General features: G+C 58.8%; 1 protein-coding gene across 1 annotated transcript; it reads right to left on the bottom strand.

Moving 5' to 3' along the window:
• Window positions 1-676: 676 nt before the first annotated feature.
• EFCC1 (EF-hand and coiled-coil domain containing 1) lies at window positions 677-20,607 on the bottom strand. The gene is made up of 9 exons (XM_040994970.1): window positions 19,942-20,607; window positions 18,477-18,763; window positions 6,635-6,792; window positions 6,193-6,195; window positions 5,280-5,424; window positions 4,181-4,484; window positions 2,758-2,895; window positions 1,608-1,677; window positions 677-813 (listed from the first exon to the last, which is right to left on the bottom strand). The coding sequence occupies exons 1-9, from the start codon at window positions 20,605-20,607 to the stop codon at window positions 677-679; spliced, it is 1,908 nt and encodes a 635-aa protein (XP_040850904.1).
• Between the last annotated feature and the right edge of the window lie 760 nt (window positions 20,608-21,367).

Genomic DNA, 21,367 nt, shown 5'->3' with positions numbered 1-21,367 from the left:
AGCGCACAGATGCTCCTGCTGTCGCATGAGAAACATCACTCCTTCCTTCTCTAAGGACCTTCCATCCTTCACCTGGGGTCGGGTTCTGACCTCACGCCCCGTCCCCTCTGAACTGCTCCCGCAGGCAGTGTGTGCCGGCCACATGCTTCCCCACTCTCCGTGTGAGAATGGCTCCGAGGACCGCCTCCTGGGGTGCAGAGTCCCAGGCTGTGGAGGGTGTTGTCACCTCTTCCTCTTGGTTGTCCAGTTTCTGTGGGGTGAGGGGGTGTCACCCCATGTGGTTCCTCTCTTTGGAAGGGACGAGTCTCTTCTCTGGCTTTCTCCAGGTGGTGGTGGTCTCTATTAACCCCCCTCGTGCCTTGCCCCTGGATTCCTCCCTGCAAGATCACCTTCCAGACCCTCAGTGCCATGGAGGCCCCCGTGGCCACCCCTGCCCCAGTCCCTCCCCACTGTGGCTCAGGCTGAGCAGACTGGGGTGACCCCTGTATCCCAGCTGCACCCCTGTGGCTGCGCGCAGATTCCTCAGTAGGGGGATCATTGCACTCTGCTTCAGGTTAGCGCTGGCGGCACCTACGTGGTAGGTCTGTCCTGTGCAGCATAGGTGTGGGGCATGTCCAGGTAGCAGGGCCCTGGGCAGGCTGTTGACAGGGGGCGCTGGCTGAGACCACACTTCTGCTCAGCAGGAGATGATGAGGGGGTTGGGGAGCACAGGGGCTGAAGGGCACGGGCTGGGGGGCCGTCTCCGCAAGAGCTCGCAGCTGGCCAGGGCTTGGTGTAGGGCGTCCAGGGTGGCCGCGGGACTGGAGCTCACATCTAGAGAGAAGCAACGGGGAGGGTGGGGTGCTGTGTCAGCTCACAGGGTCTCCCTCCCCGAGTGCCGGGGCCACGCAGGCCCTGCACGTCTCGGATCCCTGTCACCAATGCCCACTGAGGCCCACTTGCCCATCGCTAAGTGGCCCCAGTAGGTTCTTGCTGGCCACGCCGGGCATGGTCCTGTGGGAACTCTGCCCCCTGAGCTCTGTCTCAGGGTCCCCACTTTGTTCTGCCTGGGGCCGTCTGGATGTCTGTGTCACTTGAAGGCCATACACAACGATCACGCTACAATGACCCAGCTGTGCCTGGCTGAATTTCCAGTCCTGCCTGCGGTTGCCTTGGCGGGGCCTGACCATGCAGTTTCTCGGGCCTTCTCCGGCCCGCAGGTCAGATGCTTCCCAGCCCAGTGTAGCTCATCAGGCCTGCAGGACTTGGTGCCTCAGTCTCCACATCTAAGTGTGGGAATAATGGCCCCTTGCTTATTGGGCTGTTGTAAGGACTCTGGGTGGGGAGTTAGAGACACTGCTGGGCTGGACTGAGCCCTGGAGTAACCAGGCTGAGCACCCCCACAGTCCCACCCCGCCCCACCCCGGGTTTCACCCTGCTGGCTTCTCTGTGGCCCAGCTCGTCCCTTCAGAATGAACAGTGAGGTCGCTCTGCAGGCAGTGAGTGGGGTGGGAGTTCCTTGCCAGGATGACATGCCCTGACCTGCAGCCCCCCAGCCAAGTCCTACACTCCTGGTCCGGGTCCCCAGACCTGCTTCCCAGTCCTTCGCCCCGCCCTCACCATCCTACCGTGGGTGGGGTCCCTGCGAGCGTCCAGAGCACTCAGCAGTGTCCTGCCCAGGGCCTTCTTCGATATGTTCTGAAAAACACATGGAGGCAGGGCTGGGTCACACGGTAACTGCTGCCTCCTCATCTGGGGTTGCCAGCTACCTGGAGAGCTCACGGGCTTTTGTGCAGCCCCCTGGGAACTGATCAGGTCTCACCCCACCCTCCCACCCTCCCTGGCCCCCTATCCCTAGGCTGCCTGAACTGGGTCCCTCAGAGCCTTTTGGGTGCAGGGAGCTGTGTGTGGGCTTTGTCTACCAAGGTCATGGGCACTCGGCAGGTTCTACCCAAGGAGTCAGCCAGCGCAGGTGGGAAATATCTGAATACACACAGACTTATTCTTTTGTCCCCATTGTCTGAACAATGTAGCCGAGCGGCCATTGTAACTTACATCAGGGACCGGGGGACCCTCAGCTTTTGGGATCTGCAGGAGTTCTAGTGCAAATGGACTTGTTTCCAGAGATGTGGGGGCAGTGTGACTGAAGGAGGCACCCTCACGATGCTTGCACAGCTCCTTGCAGTATGCACAGCTTAACCAGGTGCAGGCCACACCAGGGCAGGTGGGAAGACACACCCAGGGCTGCGGGGCCCAACCAGCTCCGCCCCTGCCCAGCATCATAGAGCCGCCTCAGAGCCCTTCAGACCTGGGTTCAAATCCCACCTGCACCTCACTCGGTGTATGTTCCTGGATAAATTAATCAGCCTCTCTGATTATTTGTTTTTAAGTGTTTCTGACTGTCCCTCATCTATTGTGATGACCATGTGGCCTTCACCTGGCACCTGCAATGGGGGGTACAAGGAGGTGACATGGCACTGTCCTTGCATTCCCAGGATAAGTCTGATGGGGCTGTGCTGCGTCTCTTCAGCCACGTTTGGTTGGCTGGGACTTTACATAGTATTCTGCACTCATGTGGGCTGAGCTTGTAACTGCCCTTGCTTGGCGTCTTGTAGCTATGTCCGTCTCATGAAATGACTTGGGAGCCTTGTACCCTTTGCTTGGTGGGCTCCTTTGAGGCTCCACTGTTGCATCTGTAAAATGGGACGCCACTTGTACAAAGGGAGCCCCATGCACGGCTCCCTTGCCCTCCCCGCAGGCCCCAGGGGAGGGGCCTACCAGGTCCCGGAGCCTCTGCAGCAGCTGCAGCACGTCCACCAGCTTCTCCTCCAGCAGGGACAGCCGCACCCGCTCCGTCTCCACCATCTGCAGCTCCAGCCTCAGCAGCTCGGTCTCTCCTCTGTGCTGCAGCTCCACCTGCGGAGAGGGCGCTCTCAACACACCCCTACCTGCCCTCCCGGGACCCCTGGACCCCCATTCCTTTCTCAGAGGCCATCTGAGATGGGAAGTAGAGGAGTTGGGGGTTGAACCAGGCCCTTGGAAAGGGGACATGCGCGTCCCAGGAGGCGTCTTTAACCCCTGTGCCCAGCCCTCCCTGGAGTCTTAGACAAAGCATGTCTGCACTGTCCTAAGTGGTAAGCTAAGGAGCTGGGAGGAGCACCCCAGACCTGCGTAAACAACCTATGGGACAACAAGTTTTCACAAACTGGCATCAAAGCGTGCTGGGGGCGAAGGCCCAGCGAAGCAACAGCTTTTCCGCAGCCCTGTGCCTCTGCCTGCTCTAGAACAGAGAAGTCCCCAAGGGGAAAAGGCAGAGCCGCAGCCCGCGAGGACCCTGCTGACACGGGGACAGCGGGCTGCCTCACTCCCCTTGCTCGGACCCCCACCCTACCACTGAGGCTGCGCAGGTGGGGGACTCTTTCCCTCTGGGAGTTGTCATCTAGCATCTCCAGGCTGTCTGGTCCGGCCTGCCCTGCCCCCACCAGGCTGAGGAGGGGGAAGTGGGGCCGACCCTGGGTGTAGGGGGGTATGCAATCTGGCATCAATCCTGGATCCAGCTGTGCCTGAAGCTGCCCTCAGCTCCACACCCCAGTGAGTTCCTGAGACACAACCTACAGATTTTTGGTTAATATAAGTCAGGGGCAGACTGAGCTGCTGCAAGGAGTGCCCGCTGCTGTGGGCATGCGGCAGATGGAAAACCTCCTCCTCCCCCGCCTCACTTATTTTAAATGTAATTCTTAAATATTTATTTATTCATTTATCTTGTTAAAAAGTCAGATATATAGAGAGAGGAGAAGACACAGAGAGGAAGATCTTCCATCCAATGATTTACTCCCCAAGTGACCGTAAAGGCCGGAGCTGTGCCAATCTGAAGCCAGGAGCTGGAAGCACTTCCAGGTCTCCCACTTGGGTGCAGGGTCCCAAGGCTTTGGGCCGTCCTCGACTGCTTTCCCAGGCCACAAGCAGGGAGCTGGATGGGAAGTGGGGCAGCCAGAACTAGAACCGGTGCCCATATGGGATCCCCAGTGTGTGCAAGGTGAGGACGTTAGCTGCTAGGCCACCACACCGGACCCTAAATGTAATTCTTTTAACTGAAATCAAAGGAAATCACATCTGAGTTTTGGCTTGCTCCTCTGTGAGACAGACACGGTGGGGACGGGGGCTCTGCCATGCTGCCTCAGGGCCGGGGGGCTCTGCTGACCTCTCCTGGGGTCCCTGGTGCCTTTCCGCCACAGCCCTGGGTGCCTGGCCGCTGCACTGTGGAGCCACAGGCTTTCAGCTCTGCAGGGTTGCAGGTGTGGTTGGCAGTGCCATGGTTGCCTGGTTGCTGTGCCACAGCGCCATGGGCTTCCAGCTCCACGGGGCTGCAGGTGTGGTCGGCAGTGCCCTGGGTGCTTGGCCGCTGTGCCACGGTACCGGGGGCCTCCAGCTCCCCGGGGCTGCAGGTGTGGTCAGCGATGCCCGGGGGGCCGTGGTGAGTCTTCATGGCTGTGTGGGCATCACACCTACAGCAGAGCAGAGAGTCAGGAAGGTGGAGGGGGTGGCACTGCCTCATGGCACAGCCTTTCTTCTCAAACCAGAGCCAGGCCACAGCTGGCTATGTCCCCCCAACCCCATCCCCTGTGTTACTCAGAGGGAACCCCAGACCTGCCATGACCTCTCTGACTTCCCCTCCCATTCCCTGCCCCCACCCTGCTCTCTCACCTCCCTCCCTCTGCAGTGACTCCCCAGTTCTTCTAACGCGCCCCAGGGCCTTTGCTTCTCCAAATGTTCTTCCTCCAACCACTGCCTGGCTTAGTCCCTTATTCCCAACAGGGTCTCCCTCTACCTCCCTCCGACATCTCGCTGCTTTCTGTCTGTCTGTCTCTTCCTTACACTTGTCACCATGGCAGGGACACAGGAGCCAGGATAAGAGGGCTACCGCATTTGCTCAGAGCCTCAAATCGCGCCCAGGGCTCCCTGGCGCCATGTGCGACTGCAAGCATCCTGGTGGTTAGGACTGAGCCAGGGACTGTGGGGCACGCAGCAGCCGCGGGGCTGGGACAGTGTGTGTGAGGTCACCAGGCTGGGCATGGTCTGAGCAGGACACTAGTGTCTTTGGAGTTGCCTTGGGTCAGTGGTCCACGGAGTGAGAGACGAGTGACAGGGGTTAAGGCCATGTGCATGGTCATCTCTGTGCACAAGGGTGGCCCTGTCTCCCCCTGATGGATGAGGGGACAGCCTCAGAGGCGCTGGGCAGTGTCTCAGGGACTTGCAGGGCTGGGATGGGGTCCTGGAGCCCTGGCGGCCCCCGCACTCACCCACTCCCGCAGCTGGAGGGCCAAGCTGGCAGGGCCTTGGCCTCGGCCGCTGGTGGCCTGTGCTCTGCCCGCCATTTCTCCTCCTCCCGATCTTCCTCATCCGAGGCGGCCTGGCCCTCCACGGAGCGGAACAGCTGCTCGCCCACTGTGGAAGTCATAGTACCAGGGTCAGGGACGAGGGGGAAGAGCCGTGCACACCCGGGGAATGACCAAGGAGAGGGCCTACCGACCTTCCCCTTCCCCCTCTGCCAGCTGCTCCACTGAGGCCAGGCCTGTGCCCACCACCATTCACCCCCACTTCATTGGCTCAGAGGGGACAATGCCCCAGGGTTTCTCCCTGGGGTTTTACACAGGGGTACAGGGAGAGTGACACCCTATTTTTCTCTCTCCTTTTAAAGATTGATTTATGGGCCCAGTGTGGTAGCCTAGTGGCTAAAATCCTTGCCTTGCACACACCGGGATCCCATTTGGGCAATGGTTCATGTCCAGGTAAACCCGCTTCCCATCCAGCTCCCTGCTTGTGGCTTGGGAAAGCAGTCAAGAACGGCCCAAAGCCTTGGGACCCTGCGCCCACATGGGAGACCCGGAAGAGGCTCCTGGCTTTTGGCTTTGGATCAGTGCAGTTCCAGCCATTACGGCCACTTGGGGAGTGAATCAGCAGATGGAAGATCTTCTTCTGTCTCTCCTTCTCTCTGTATATCTGACTTTCCAATAAAAATAAATAAATCTTTGTAAAAGAAAAAAAATTTATTTATAAGAAAGGCAGAATAACAGAGATAAAGATCTTCCATCTGATGGTTCATCCCCTAAACTGCTGTAACTGCCACAGCTGGGCCAGGCCGAAGCCAGGAGCCTGGAACACTGTCCAGATCCCCTGGGTGGGTGACAGCAGCCCACGTACTCGGGCCGTCACCCGCTGCCTCCCACAGGAGGCACCCCAGGCCCACCACAGGAAGCTGGATGGGAAGCAGAGACGGGACTCGACTCCAGGCACTGTTGATACAGGGTGTGGGATCCCTAACAGTGGCTCACCGTGCTGGGCCATGATGCACCCGTGTGTCACTAACACAGGCAGGTGCAGGGTGCTGGGATGGTCATCGGTGACAGAGATGCAAGACCTGTCCCAGGAGTGCCCTGTGAGCCCTGTTATCTCCACACCCACCAGATCCTTAAGGTCCCAGTTCTTCAGGCAACCAGGAAAGGGGCAGGGGAAAGAAGGAAAAGGGGCCCGTGGGCTTCCAACCACAGGGGAAGCAGCTTCTGTGCTGAGGCCAACGCACACAGCTCCTGAGCCAGGCTGGGGTGCAGCCAACTTGGCCGTGAGCCTGGCAGCAGGACTGGGCACAGGGACAAACCTTCGTCCAGAGCTCTGCTCCCGGAGCTGCTGTCCACTGACGAGGCTCCCGTCGGGGCAGCGTCAGGATCTCTGGTCCCATCGTCCTCAAGTTCCCCACTCAAGACTCCTGGCTCTGGGCTGGCCCGGGGAGTTGTTGGAAGTTGGGGACCCTCTGCCCTGTAGATACAGGAAGAGACACAGGCGTGGAGAGGTGGGTTGGGTGGGGGAATCCCAGAGCTATGAAACTGTGTCACATAACGCAATGTAACTAATAAAAAATATATATATATATATGTTATATATATTAAAGAAAGAAAACATATGCAGATAGAACAGATAGATAGGAGCCTGGTGTGATGGTTCAATGACTAAATCCTATCTTGCAAGAGTCAGGATTCCACATAAGCACTGGTTTGTGTCTTGGTTGCTCCACCTCCCATCCAGCTCCCTGCTTGTGGCCTGGAAAAGCAGCAGAGGACGGCCCAAAGCCTGGGGACCCTGCACTGTGTGGGAGACCTGGAGGAGACTCCTGGCTCCTAGCTTTGACCGACTCAATTTCAGCAAACAGCCATTGTAGCCATTTGGGGGATGAACCAACAGATGGAAAATCTTTCTCTCTGCCTCTCCTCTTCTCCATAAATCTGATCTACCTTTCCAGTAATGATAATAAATCTTTCCAAAAGATTAGTAAGAAGAAGAGATAGGTAGATAAGTAACTATAAGGGCAGTATAAAAATAGTCTATGGGGAAAATGGAATCAAAAGATAAGTTGAAGGTTTTGTGGAAGAGCATGCAGAGCCTCTGCCTGTGATGCCAGCATCCCACATGGGCACCAGTTCAAGTCCCGGCTGCTGTCCTTTCAATGCAGCTCCCTGCTCATAGCTGGGTAAAGCAGAAGACGGTCCAGGTAGGAGTCCTGGAGGAAGCTCCTGGCTCCTGGCTTTGGCCTGGAAGCCATTAGGGGAGAAAAGCAGTATATGGAAGATCTCTTTCTCTGTGTAACTCTTAAATAAATTTGAAAAAAAAATAATAAGAAGCAAAGTTGAGGAGTGGACTGGTGTGATGGTCAAGGCAGTGTTTGGGGTGCTCACATTTCATATTGAAGTGTCTGGGTTTAAAGTCTTGCCTCTGCTTTGGCCTTGGGTCCTACAGACCTGGGAGGCAGTGGATGCCGGCTCATGTACGGGGCCTTGCTGCCCCCGAGGGAGACCCGAGTTGAGTTCTGCCCAGCCCAGGCCTGGCTGTAGGTCTCCGGGGAATGAACCAGAGGATAACAGATCTTTGCCTATGTCATTCTGCCTTTCTAATAAAATGAAAAATAAATTTTTAAAAACTAAAACACAAGGGCCCGGCGCGGTGGCGCAAGTGGTTAAACGTCCTCGCCTTGCACGCCCGGGATCCCATATGGGCGCCGGTTCTAATCCCGGCGGCCCCGCTTCCCTTCCAGCTCCCTGCCTGTGGCCTGGGAAAGCAGTCGAGGACGGCCCAAAGCTTTGGGAACCTGCACCCGCGTGGGAGACACGGAAGAGGCTCCTGGCTTCGGATCGGCATAGTATCGGCCCGTTGCGCTCACTTAGGGAGTGAATCATTGGTAGAAGATCTTCCTCTCTGTCTCTCCTCTCTGTATATCCGCCTTTCCAATGAAAAAAATAATAAAAATAAATCTTTAAAAAAAAAAACAACTAAAACACAAGTTTGTGTAAAAAATTGAAATCCATGTACATTTCTTAAATTATTGATTTATTTATCTGAAAGACAATAGAGAGATCTTGTATTCCACTGGTTGGCCCTCCAAATGGCTGCAATGGCCAGGGCAGGCCATGAGGAACTCCGTCCAGGTCTCCTCTGTGTGGCAGAGACCCCAGCACTGGGCCGTCCTCTGCTCTTTCCCAGGCGCATTCCAGGGAGCTGGGTGGGAGGGGAGCAGCCACGGCCAAGGGGTGCTCAGACAAGACTATTGCAGCTAGATGCACTGAGCCACAACGCCCGACCCTTGCTGCAGTTTTTCATCACAGGCATTTCCATGAGCTTTTCACAACCACTGGTGCACACAGATTTCAAATTTTGATTCTATTGAAATAAATTCACCTTTTCTACTTTGCCATAAACCTTCTGACGTCCTGGGTAGATGTACAGAGAGGCTAGAGAGATGGACAGCCAGACAGACAAGGGGACACCCAGACAAGGGGTGACCGTCCGTGGACCCGGCGTTCCTCGGCAGCTGGGTAAGCCCACAAGTGTTGTTGCTGGCCGTGAGGCGGTGCTAAGATGAGGGGCAGTTGTTGGGAAATTCTGAGCGGAGAAAAGTACAACCTCCCTGCAATGCACATAGCCACACATTCTTGGCAAAGTCTTTGAGCACAAATGTTGTGTTTACAGAAGTAGTAGAGTGGGGCTCCCGTCTCCCTTCTGTGAAAGTGGTCAGCATGGCACGCGGGGCTGCGCCGGGTATGGGGGCCATCTAGGTTGCGCAAACTCTGCATGGAGATTTGGATTCCTGGCAGGGCTCCGAGTATCGGAGCACCACTCATCCCCCAGATGCTGTCCTCCCCCCAACCTTGCAATCTCCAGAACATTCCTGGGCAGATGTGGCCATCCCAGACCCCTCATTTGACCTTGGCTGCCTAGTTCTGGGAGCATAAGGCGTCCATCCCTGTGGACTTGGATTTCAAAGCTGCTGGGTCAGCCAATTGGACCCAGCATGTGTCCAAGGAGGGAAACCTTCTGGAGTCTCTGCGGGTGCCAGAGTGCGGGTGCCAGAGTGTAGCCATCCTGGCCCCTCCCCAGCCTGACAGGACTGAGGGTCTGGCTTCTGTCTGGTTTATCCTGGGCCAGCCGCTCCTGTCCTTCACCTCAGGGGGACACAGCCGGCCCCCTGGATTTATCTGAGAGGCAGGGAGACGGAGGGTGCTGCCGTTCACTGGTTTACTCCCCTCCTGTCTGTAAGGACAAGAGCCAAAACTGAAGGCAGGGACTCAAGGTCAGGTCCCCCGCGTGGGTGACAGAGCCGATTGCCGGAGTCACTGTCACTGCCTCCCAGAGCCTGCACTGACCTGAGGCTGGCATGGGGAGTGCACCGGGACCATTCCTTTCTCTACCGGAGGCCAGCATCTTAACCATGAGGCCAAACACCCAGGCCACTTGGCAGCTTGGCAACTGAGAGTTAGTCACTGCAGCTACAGGAAGGAAGTTGGGATGAGCACCTGGACACCTGGCCCCCGTCCTCCATCCTCCCTCCTCCCTATCCATCTCTCCTTTTCCCCTGCATATTATCTTATTATTTTAATCTTCAAATTGGTGAATTGCAACAATGATAATGCCACCATATTTAAACCTGACCTACACTGTCCAACATGGCAAGCACTAGTTGCATGTGACTACTTAAATGCAAATTCACCTAAATCAAACACAAAGTTCCTGCATCACAGCAGCCACACATCTAGTGCCCATGCCTCCCCATCCCCCCATGGCTCACGGCCAACCCTACAGAACAGAGAAAGCATTTCCATCCACACAGGACGTTAGACCAGCCCTGCCCAACAACGCAGCCTGGACCTGGAGCTTAGGTTAACAGTTGGCAGTCATTTCGCCCACAATGGTAACTCCTTTGTAAGCCACTGTCAGGTTCATGCGGTACCCAGACACTCAGTGATTGGAACCTACAGAACCCGACTACAGTTCACGTGAGCACAGTGTGACATCAGAGCGGTTCCTGCTGTGGCTCCAGTCCTTGCAGGAAGTATCTGAGGAATGCTGTAACTTGTCTTGAAATCCCCTCTGAGCAAAGACAGCAGCCCCTGACCACTCGCTGGCTGTTCCAACCTTGAGTGAGGCTGCCACCCTGGCCACTTCTCTGTAAGGGGCCAGAATGTCCTTCAGCCCAGGATGTGTCTGCGGCTTCTCAACCGCCTCTCCACTCCTCACTCTATCTGCAGGTGTCCGTGGAGTTGGGATGGGCACTTGGGCTCCTGCAGGGGCAGGCACGATTTCTGGGAGCAGTTTCCAGGATGCTTCACCCCTGTTCCCATGAACAAGGTGGCAGTCATGCCTTGACACTGGATGTTCCATGGCACGGCATGGACCGTGACAGAGGGAACTCACCCTTGCCCCGTCACACAAGTCCCTTATGAAGCAGACAGCTTGGACCCAGCTCGGTAGCCTAGTGGCTAAAGTCCTCACCTTGAACACACCAGGATCCCACATAGTGCCGGCTTGTGTCCGGGCAGCCTTGCCTCCCATCCAGCTCCCTGCTTGTGGCCTGGGAAAGCAGCTGAGGACAGCCCAAGGCCTTGGGATCCTGTACCCACGTGGGAGACCTGGAAGAAGCTCCTGGCTCTTGGCTTCAGATCAGCTCAGCTCTGGCCATTGCGGAAACTAGGGGAGTGAATTAGCAGACAGATCTTCCTCTCTGTCTGTCCTCCTCTCTGTATATCTGACCTTCCAATAAAAATAAATAAATCTTAAAAAAAAACAAAAGCAAGCCGCTTTCTGGGCTGGTCAGAGAAGAGGAAGTCAGAGACATATGAGGTATGAGGGAGTCTCGGGTCAGGTCGCTTAAAGGGCGGAAGGTGAAGGGTCCACAGGGGACAGACCATGGAGAACCACCCTGTGAACATCCATCAGGGAAATGTGGGCCTGATTCTGCTGATTCTGCCAGCACCGGGGCCACTGGACCCAGCCAAGGCTGCCTGGCCTTCTGGCCCACAGAACTGTGAGCTCACATGGTGTTTGTCACAGTTGTGATAGAAACCAAACAGAGAGGACCAAACAGGCACACCCAGCGTGCGCTCTCGGCACCGGCTGAGGGACCACTCTGGCAAGAGGCTTGATGGGCCTCGGTCCACGGGGATGGTTCCTCCCCTTGCCACAGACTGAGCTGTGATTCTGGCCAATGAGAAGGGCGCAAAAGTCTCCCAGCAGATCCTGGGCTGAGAAGGAAAACCAAAAAAGAATGGTTGTTTTCCATTTTCTGAATGGGGTGGTATGATCCAGGCTGTAGCCCAAGTTATTGCGTGACTGTGAGCGGCCTTGCCGACAGCCCAGATGGCGAGCTGAGACAGAGCAGGAAGGCAGAGAACTGGGGCCCTGAGAACATGACCGAGTTACCAGGAGCTGCCTGTCCAGACTGCCCTGTGATGCCATCAGGGCCTGTGTGGCTGGAGCCATTCTGAGCCGGGTTTGATGTTAACTTGCGGTCTAGAGCATCATGGTGGTTAAACTGTTCCCAGTATTGGCCAGTGCCCTGCTGACATTTAGAAATGTCACTCTGGTTCCCTGGTCAATGCCAGCCCCCCTGCCTTTGCCCCTGTGCCAGCCAGGGCTCAACGAGAGAAGCAGGTGACATCCATCGAACTCCACATGTCCAGTTCCGACTCAAGGCAGAGCAGGCAGGCACAGCCGACACCCTGTCCACAGTGGGTACAATGTTAGCAGGTGAAACTGCTCCTCTTTTACAGTAAGCCCCAGCCAGGCTCTTCTAGACCCGCCCAGCCCACCTGCTGGTCCCCTGACTTGAACTGGACTAACCACAGACTTGGAAGGTCTGTCAGTGACCGTCACTGTATCCAGGGAGGAGGGTGTATCCAGGCAGCTGAGACTGTAACCAAAGCACCCTTCGTGGTGCACATCAAAGTGAAGGCCACACATCAAAGATCATTGCACCCCCTAGGCCCCGCTTTTTCTGGCGTGGATGCAAAATGTCCCTTGTGTGTGTTCTTCTTGTCACTTCCAACCCCCTGCGCTGCACAGCAGGTTGGAACGCTGCGGGAAGCCGTGGGGCTCCAGGCTTCGGGACCCTCAGAGCCAGCCGGGGCCTGAGAGGTGCGAGTGGGCTGTCTGGTCACGGCCACTCTGCCAAACCTGTCCCAGGAGGTCCTGACAGTCCCTGCACAGTGGCTTCCTTTGCTGTGTGGCATTTCCTGAGCAAAGAAGCCTCTCAGGAAACGGAGCCCAGCAAGTGCAAACACGAGAACAACAGTAGGAAGGAGGGGGCCGGAGGAAGAGCTGGGAATAAATCATGGAGTGTGCAGGCTTGGGGGCAGCGTTGGGGTCCTCTGGCCTGGGCCTGGGAAACACCCGCCTTCATGAATGGGGTGGGGCCGCAGGTGCCACAGGAGGGTCTGAGCCAACCCCAGGGACACCAGGCAGGGTGACAGGCAGGGCTGAGCACCCCCCCAAGGCCTTCCTGAGCTGTGGAGGCTACTCAGTAATCTGGCCAGCAGAAGAGCTGCGGGGCCAATACCATTGGCAGCCACAGAATACCTGCTAATCCTATACAGCTGGCCTTCTCCCTGGGAGATGCACCTCTGTGGCAGAAAGGACAGGGGGGGCTCCCAGGGAGGTGGTGTGTGTGGGGGCACAGCAGGTGGTGGGATGGGTGTGTGGGGGGGCATCAGTGGGACACCAGGGAGGAGGCTGGGATGCTGGGGCATTCAGCAGGACTTTAGGGGAGGACTCAGCGCTTTCCTGCCGGTCCCTGTATGAGGACCACCGCTCCCAAGGGCAAAGCTGCCTCCACTAGGCCCCGCCTCCCAACACTGTGACCATGGACCTAAATATAGTATTTAGTGAAGACAAATCACATTTAGGCTGAATCAGGACTCTATGTAGAAGTTGCTGAAAAAAGAAAAGCCACTGATCATTTTGTGACAATACTGAACTACTGTGATGTGAAAAATCTGTCTTTGGTTTGGGGATGGATCCCTGCAGGAGAGGCCCCCAGCCCAGGTCACATCCCTGTGTGCCATGTCCTCCATCAGGCTCGGTGGCCGAGGGCCAGAGGAGGGACAGTGGGTGCCGCCATCACCCACAGGAGTGGAGACACTTGGTCTCCGGAGCACCAGACCCTTTCTTTTTCTGGGTCCCTTTGTTACAGGTAGGGCCACAGGTACTGGGGAGTCATGTGTTGTGCCACAGGGTTTGCAAAATGCTGTAGTGGGGGTCCCTGCAGCCATGTTTCCAGCTGCAGCTAGCAGACACGCGGGGGGGTGCTGTTGATGACTCCGGGCCCGAGTTGGCTTCATGGAGTGTGTGGCAGACCCATGAACGGTCCTCGCAGGTGAGCAGAGAGGTCACGTGAAAGCTTCCCAAGGGAGGGGTGGCCAGGCATCTCAGAGCAGACGCATGGCCAACGATGACTGCCCCAGCGCTTCAGGCCAGCCTGGACCCTGTGGGACTGTCTGAAGCCTGGCAGGGCTGCCACTTACTTCTAGACCCTCCTGCACCCCGCCTCCGTGGAAAACAGCAGAGAGCCCTGCGGGTCTGTGGACTTGTACAAGATGGAATACAGCCTGGGCTGTGTCCCTGACTTCCTGAGTGACCATGGGCCACTCACTGTCCTTCTCTGGGCCCCCTCCTTCTCCAAGGGGCACACCTGCTACACAAAGGGACTTGTGTAGTCAGGGTTCCCCTGGCCGGTGTGTGGACAGAGGGTCCATTTGGGGGCCATGGGCCAGTCAGTGGGGGTTCTGTGCTCACTAAGGTAACTTTCTCTGGGGCCACATGGTCCTTGGCCACCCAGCTCTGGCCCTTACATGGACATCTGCTAGGGGCTTCTGCGTAGGTTTACTTTCCTGGATAGACAAGAAAAGCCCCCCCCCGCCACCTCCCACCTCCTCTTGCAAACTTGAGCGGGCCATCTACTTGGGGTGACCTGTGGAAGACAGCACTAAGTTCACAGCCACACTTCCTGCTCCCAGCAGAGGGCAGACCCACCCAACAAGGCTGGGTGCTCCGAGCCTTCCAACTAGAACACTTCTGACCGCTCAGTGGTCTTGCCTGCTGCCTGCAAAATGTTATTCTGCCTAGGTGTGGCTGGACTGACCATCTGGTGACCGCCCACTGTCACAAGAGGGTGGGGCTCTCTGGAGCAATGGTCCCTGATAACTGGCATTTAGCGATCACAGCGCAACACGGCTGGTGAGTAGGAGGGACAATCACCCCCAATCAAGACTCCAGGTGCCCTGGTGGGATCCCCAGGAACTCCCAACTCCCTTTCCCAGGGCCCCTGGCCTGTCCAAGGAGATGCTAAGACCTCTCCCACTTTTGAGCCTTTGTACTCATAGGAACCTGGCTGTGTACTGCCTGAGGAAACTCTCCCTCACACGTCAACACCCCACTCGCCCAGCCAGCTCTCTGTACTTGCCTACAATGTGGCTCTCTGTTAGGGCTCTGCCACCCTCAAATGAAGCTGTCCATTTGCTTCCTCTGGCACCCAGGAGGCTGGGTCTCACCAGCATGACTGGTTTATAGGGTCCCCTGTTGGTGGGAAGTGAGATGAGACGTGAGTGGTGACAATTCCAGAGTCTAACAGGTGTTTTCTCAGTGCTGGGTAGCGTGCATCCTTTCTATGCGTTAGTGTCGAATCAGCCCATTTCACAGATGAACATGTTCACATTAGCCCATTTCACAGATGAACATCAGGGCTCACAGAGGCGAGCCTGGCTTGCTGCAGTCCTGGTGCCCCTCCCCCATCACCGGGGTTATACAGAACAGGCTGCAGAGTCCCTGCCCACCTGACAGATGTGGCTGTAGCTCACCCTAGTGCCCCAAAAGGATTCCAGTCCTGTTGGACTGGGTCTCCTGAGCCTAGAGCCCAGTGTGTGGAGCTGTCTTTGCATCCCAAGCTTTTAGGGCCTGGGGCAGGTGTCCAGCAGCCCTGCCTTTAGTGAGCTCTGGGTATTGTCCCTGGGAAATGGGCCTCCCGTTCCTACCACTGGCCACCCACATGCCCCGTCTCCAAGGGTAACGGAACTCCAAATGGTGCTCCACCCCCTTCCCGCTGTTGGCCACTCCTCTTCCCTCCCCCGCCCCTGCCTCCTGACCTGCTAACTCCCAGCCCCTGGGGGCCAGGCTAAGCCCTAGCAATAAGGCAGAAGAAAGGAGGGGGCCCTTGGGCTGCCGGGTCTTTGTGTCCCCTCCGAGGTGGTCAGCAGAAAGAGTGGGCCTCCCGCGAGCCTCCTTCCCTCCCTTTCTCCCTCCCAGACTTTTTATCCTTCCCACAACAAAGCCATCCAGGCCAGGCTGGCGCCTGCCTCCACCCCAACCAAGCTAAGCTTGCATTTTGGTCTTTTTCCCTCTGGCTGCTGGAGCCCCAGGCCCTGCTGCCTGCTGCTCAGGTGCCCTGGGGATCCTGCCAAGAAGATTCGGCTGGTCTCTGGCTATAGAGCTGGGGAGGCTGTGCCAGGCAAATGAAAGACTAGGGAGATGCCAGGAGTCCCCCCAGAGCCCTTCTGCCCAGGCCACATACCACCTTCCAAGAAGCATGGGTGGGCACTGGACGTAGTGCTGTCACTTGGGGTACCGACATTCCCTTATTGGGATGATTCTGTTCAACTTTGTTTCTGCTACTTCTGACATGGCTTCCTGCTAATGGGCCCTGGGAGGGCAGCAGAGGACAGCCTGAGCACGTGGGGCCCTGCCATGCATGTGAGAGACCCACACTGACTGCTGGGCTCCTGGCTCTGAGCCTGACCCAGTCCTGGCTGGTGTGGGAATCTTGGGAGTGAACCAGTGGACAGATCTCTGTCAAAACAAATGTAATTATCATTTTTCCAAACCAAATGAACCTCCCAGGCCATTGGACCACTCAGGAACCCACACACGGGTCCTTTCTGAGGACTCATTCATTCAAGCACCTGAACAATGAGGCCTGGTGAGGAGACTGGCTCCCAAACCCTGAAGCCTTCAGCAGCCAAAAAGCAAATGTGGAGTCAGGCCCCACCGGCCCTGACAGGCCCCCTCCCTGGTCCTTTAGGATCCAAACACCGCTGGGCTGCCTTGGGTGGGCGGGGCCTGAGACAAGAGGAGCTGCCAGCCCCCATGGAACAGCAGGAGAGTGTATCTGATCACACCCAGGAAACACCCCCTGAATCTCCAGGGGTGGGGTTGTGCCTAAGGCTGGCCCCATGATGGTTTTAGGGATGATGTGTTTCTGATTGATCCAATGATGGCTCAGGCAGGAGGGGACCTTTGCCCCAGACTGAGCTTCGCAGAGGTCAGCTGAGCACCTGTAGCCCCCCGCCCCTGGGACCACTGGGAGAGAGCCTGCCTAAAACAAGAGATGCTACACTTCCTGGAGACAGTGCAGTCCCTGGACCCAGCCAGGCCTGAAGCTGGCCATGGGTAGACCTGCTAGCTTTAAGACAAGTGTTTTGTTTTGACCAAAGCCAGCTTGACGTAAGCTTTACAGCACTTTAAGGAGACTTGGCTAATTGGAAGGAAGAATGGGTAGAAAACAGAGAAAAGTGGAAAGTGGCTGGGGCTGACGGCGATAAGCCAGGGGAAGGTCGTGGGCGAGCGGGGTTCATTTCTGAGTGACAGATTTTGCGAGCTGTTACTTAACTGCAGACCCCCAGCCCATCATGAGTAGTCTGCGTGCACACAGACATGTCCAGGGAGGGACTGTCTGATGAGGCCTAGCAGCTGCTTCTTGTCCCACATGAGGGAGTGCAACTCAGAGACTGGCTGTCGGAGGCAGCGGTGCCACTTCCGGGGGGGCCCAGAGCACAGCCCAGGCGGGGAAGGCTGGGTCCTGCGTCCACGTCCGATCCAGCTTTCTGCTGGGCCTTCTAGGACCTGGGGGATGGAGCAGCATCCACATGCCCTGCCCAGGGTCTAGCTGCTCCTCCAACGAGGCTGCAAGGGACCCAGAGGGATGTGAGGGTCTCAGAGGGAGGAGCCCCTTTATTCCTCCTCCCGAGAAGGCTTTCGAGCCAGGCGCTCCTTGGCCGGCCAGCTGTGCAAACAGGAAGTCACTGTCCAAACATCTGCAGAGGCAGGAGGCCGGCCGCCCTGTCATCTGCCAGCTGGGAGCACCTCACCAGGGCCAGAGCCCTCCTCCCAGGAGCCGTGCTCCAGCCGCCCCACCCTCTCCAGCTGGCAGAGGCCCCTGGCGGGCTCCTCCCCTTCCCCCACCGCTCTGTCACCACAGCGGGAGCCGGGTCACTCTTCATTGAGATGCAAATCTCCCTCTCCCCTTTCTAGCTTTCCCCTGGCCTCCGCTTCTCTAAGGGGACGACTGGTCTCCCTGCTGCCCTCTTCCTGGGCCCTAAACGGCCTGGTCTTTGCCTCCCTACAGGTCCTGATCTCGTTTATCCACCATCCCCATATTCTAGAATGTTCCCCTCCAGCTTCTTTCACCTGGTGACCTCCTGTCCCCAGCTCTCGGCGCCAGCGGCTTCTTCATGGGCAGGCTGAGCAGTATGAGGGTCCCACTTACCCACTCCCTCACCCCAGCCCTTGCCAGTGAGCTCTCACCCGCCTGCCTTGTGCCTGACTTGTGCTGGCTCATGGGGAGGCCCCACGGGCTCACTGCCTGTGCTTGGATTTGGGGGTTCTGGCTGTCTCAGGGCCCTGTGCTGGCAAGGGCAGCAATCAGTTCTGCTCCAGAGCAGAGGCCAAGAGGGCTGACGACTTGCCCAGAGTTACGTGGCAGAGACCCTGCCAGGAGGTGAACCATGGGCCCAGGGCCAGCATCCCAGCCAGAGGGAGCCAGCATCAGGTGTCCAGTGCAAACCTGCTTCCTCGCAGCTATCAGAGGGAACATGACAGCACCCACCGGCCAGGGCGTGGCCAGGATTAAATGTGGTTAGCCTGTAAAGCTCAGAGCCTGCACATGACCATGATGGTCAGAATCAAATTCAAGTGCAAAGAAGCATGCAATTTGTGCGTGGGTGGAGAGAAGAGATGGTGGGTTGGACCGAGAACAAGAAATAGGGTTGAGGAATGGCTTGGGGGGGCTGGAAGAAGCACTGGGATGCGAACTGGTGAACACACGGCTGGGCACGGGATTGTGTGGGTGTGGGAGAGCACACCCGTGGAATGTGAGAACTGGAGTGGGGACCCCTGGCAGCCGCGCTCACCTGTAGCGCCGCAGCTCCGCCTCTAGCCGCTGCCCCCAGCGCTGCAGGCCGGGTACTTGCTGCGCCACCGCCTCCAGCTCCCGCACCCGGCGCAGGCTGCGCAGCACCGCCCGCCGGGCCTCCTCCGCACGCCTCCGCACCTCGGCCTGGCCCCGGCGCAGCCGTCCCGCACGGGCCTCGGCCGCTGCCAGGGCGCCCCGCACCTGCTGCAGCTCCCGCACCGCTGCTGCCTCCGGCTCTCCGAGCCCCTCTTCGTGGCCACCCGATTGACTCTTCCAGAGGCCGACCTGTGGAGACAGGGCGGCAGAGGGCGGAAGGTGAGCGACAGGGGTGCGTTAGCAAAGCTGCAAGGTGATGGCGCACCAGTGCGTGGAACTGCAGGAGGTGCAGGAGGGGCCCACTGGTCCCATTCAGGGAACCCTGGTAACAGCCCTAGGAGACCCCGGGCGCCTTTTTAGGACGAGGGAAACACGCAAAGCCCACTCTATTCGTACGTCGACCGGCCTGCACATGGGCGTTCAACTGCCCTGGCCGGTCAGACTCGGGCTGGAGGAGCATGCCAAGCGTCAGACATTGCCAGCCCTGTGTCCTGGAGGCTTTCTGCCAGGGGTGCCTCATGCCTGAAACAGGCTGGACACACGGTAGATGCTGAGTAAACGCTGAGAAGGGTCGCCTGGTCTTCCTTCTCAGGCACTACTTTCTGGCCTCCGTTGACTCAGCCGAGACCTCCTGTACCTAACTTTCCCTTCCACACTCACTGCCATGAAGACCACACCTCACACCCTCTGGGCTAAGGTTGGGGGCTAACATCCTGCCAACTCCCTCCCCACCTTGGGGCTGTTGGTTTCCTCCCGCAACCCTTGGCCAAAGCACTGCCCCTGGCACATGGCTGGGCAAGAACTCCAACGTGTGTGGATCTATCCCAGATGCTGGGGTTGGAACTGTGTCCATGACTGCTCCCCAGGGCTCGCCCCTGGCGGCCGTGACTGCCCGCTCCACAGCGTTGGCCACGCTGTCTGCGTCCCACTCGGGCTGTAGCTCTGCCCCCACGGCAGTCCCGTAACTATTTGCTGCGTGAGGGAAGGAGCTGTTCCTGACCCCAACACATGAGCAGACACTTGAGGCAGGAACTGGGTCATCTTCAGCCTTGCCCTAAACCTTCCAGAGGACCCGCAGGAAGGGTGCTTGCTATATGACGGGATCTGTGGAGGACTCCACCCCATAGCGCCGGGCTCTAGTTCGGGAGGGGCAAGACAAGATGGGAGGATGGCGGCTGTGTGTGTGCACGGGTGACAAAGACAAGCAGGTGCAGGTGGGTTGGGACGGTGGAGGGCAGCTGAGCTCTACCTCCCCTGTTCAACCTTCGCCGGTCTGGGCTGCACAGCCAGCTGGCCCTTCTAGATGCAGCCCTTCTCCCCTGTCCCCGGCTTTACCCTGACCGACCCTCGCAGCCAGCGACACACACCTGGAGCGCCAGGCAGCGCGCATCGCTGCTCTGCAGCGCGGCGCGCAGGTCCTCCACCAGCTCGCGCAGGCTGCTGTTTTCCTCCTCCAGCCGCGCCACGCGCTCGCCGTCCGCGTCGCCTCCGGGGCCGCCATCGGGGCCCGGCTCGCGGGACGGGCGGCGGCGGCGGCGCGGGCGGCGCAGGCGGATCTGCGTCTCTATGTGCTCACTTAAGGCGCCTCGGGGCAGCCGGGGTCCCGCGCGGGCGCCGAAGTAGCCGCAGAGGCGCGCGTGGAACTGGCGGAAGGTGAGTTCGGGCGGCTCGGCACACAGCGCCAGCCGTGCCTCCTCGTCCACATCCGCGTCCCCGTCCCCAGGGCTCACGCCCCCGGGGCTCGCATCTCCGGCGGCCACAGCCTCCGCGGCTCCCCCGCCGGCCCCCGGCCCCTCGGCGCGCAGCCCCAGCACCGCGCAGAGCGCTCGGAAGTCGGCGCGGGGCAGGCGGCCGGCGCCGCGACAGTCCAGGTGGTGGAAGACTTCCTGCAGGTACTGGTCCAGGCCCGTGGCCAGCACCACGATCTCGTTCTCCACGCCGCGGTCCAGCCCGTAGTGGTGCGCCAGGGCGCTCAGCAGCCACTGCGTGCGCCGCGCTGGCCGCCGGTATGGGTCCCCCGCCGTGCCCTCCATGCCGGGCTCCGGCGCCGCACCGCCCTGCCCTGCTCGGGGCCCTCCGCCCGCCACTTCCAGCGCCGGCCCCCGCAGCTTCTCGGGAGGAGGGGCTTGGCGGCCGCGAGCGGGTTGGAGCGACGCCGGGGCCAGTGGCCTGCAGCTGTGCTGGCCGCGCACCAAGCCTCTGTTTCCCCGGGTGGCCGTGCAGCGGAGGCCGAGGGAGGCGGCCTGGGAGTCCCCGCCACCCCGCCAGATCCTCGCGCCGCGGGTCGGTGCGCTCGCCCCTCGGGCCAGGGTGTGCGCCCCTGCGCCCACGCAGCGGGAGCGGCGTTCGCGAAGGAGCCCTCGGCGCCGCAGCCGCTCGGCCACGGGGACGCCTTTCGCGGTGGCGCCGCGAGGGGCCCGGCATGGCGCGCCGGCCCGTTACCAGGCGCCCGGGAAAGCATCCGGCTGGGATCCACGAGGTTTTTGTTGGAGGTGCCAAGCGCGCCGAGTCAGGGGGTCTCCTGGCGCGCCTTTGTTAGGCCTGGGAGCTGGGAAGCGGCTTGTCCAGCCCCCGCGCCCCCTGCCTCCCGCCGCAGCCAAGGGACGCTTGGTCCAGGCCGGGTCGGCCCCGCTGGAGCCTTCTCCAGCGCAGAATCGTTCCCAGGCGCCGGGAAATGACTGAAAAAAAGAAGGGGAAAAAATCCACCTTGTTGTCATCAAGAGACCTCGACCGCGCCCTTCTGACATTTTCATTTAGACTTTTCCCATGCACTGAGGCAAGAAGGAGCTTTTT

The sequence above is a fragment of the Ochotona curzoniae genome, unplaced genomic scaffold (genome assembly GCF_017591425.1).
Source record: "Ochotona curzoniae isolate NIBS_2020 unplaced genomic scaffold, NIBS_Ocur_1.0 contig_908, whole genome shotgun sequence".
Taxonomy (NCBI): domain Eukaryota; kingdom Metazoa; phylum Chordata; class Mammalia; order Lagomorpha; family Ochotonidae; genus Ochotona; species Ochotona curzoniae.
The sequence above is the reverse complement of the archived record's forward strand: the minus strand, read 5'-3'. Positions and strand labels throughout refer to the sequence as shown.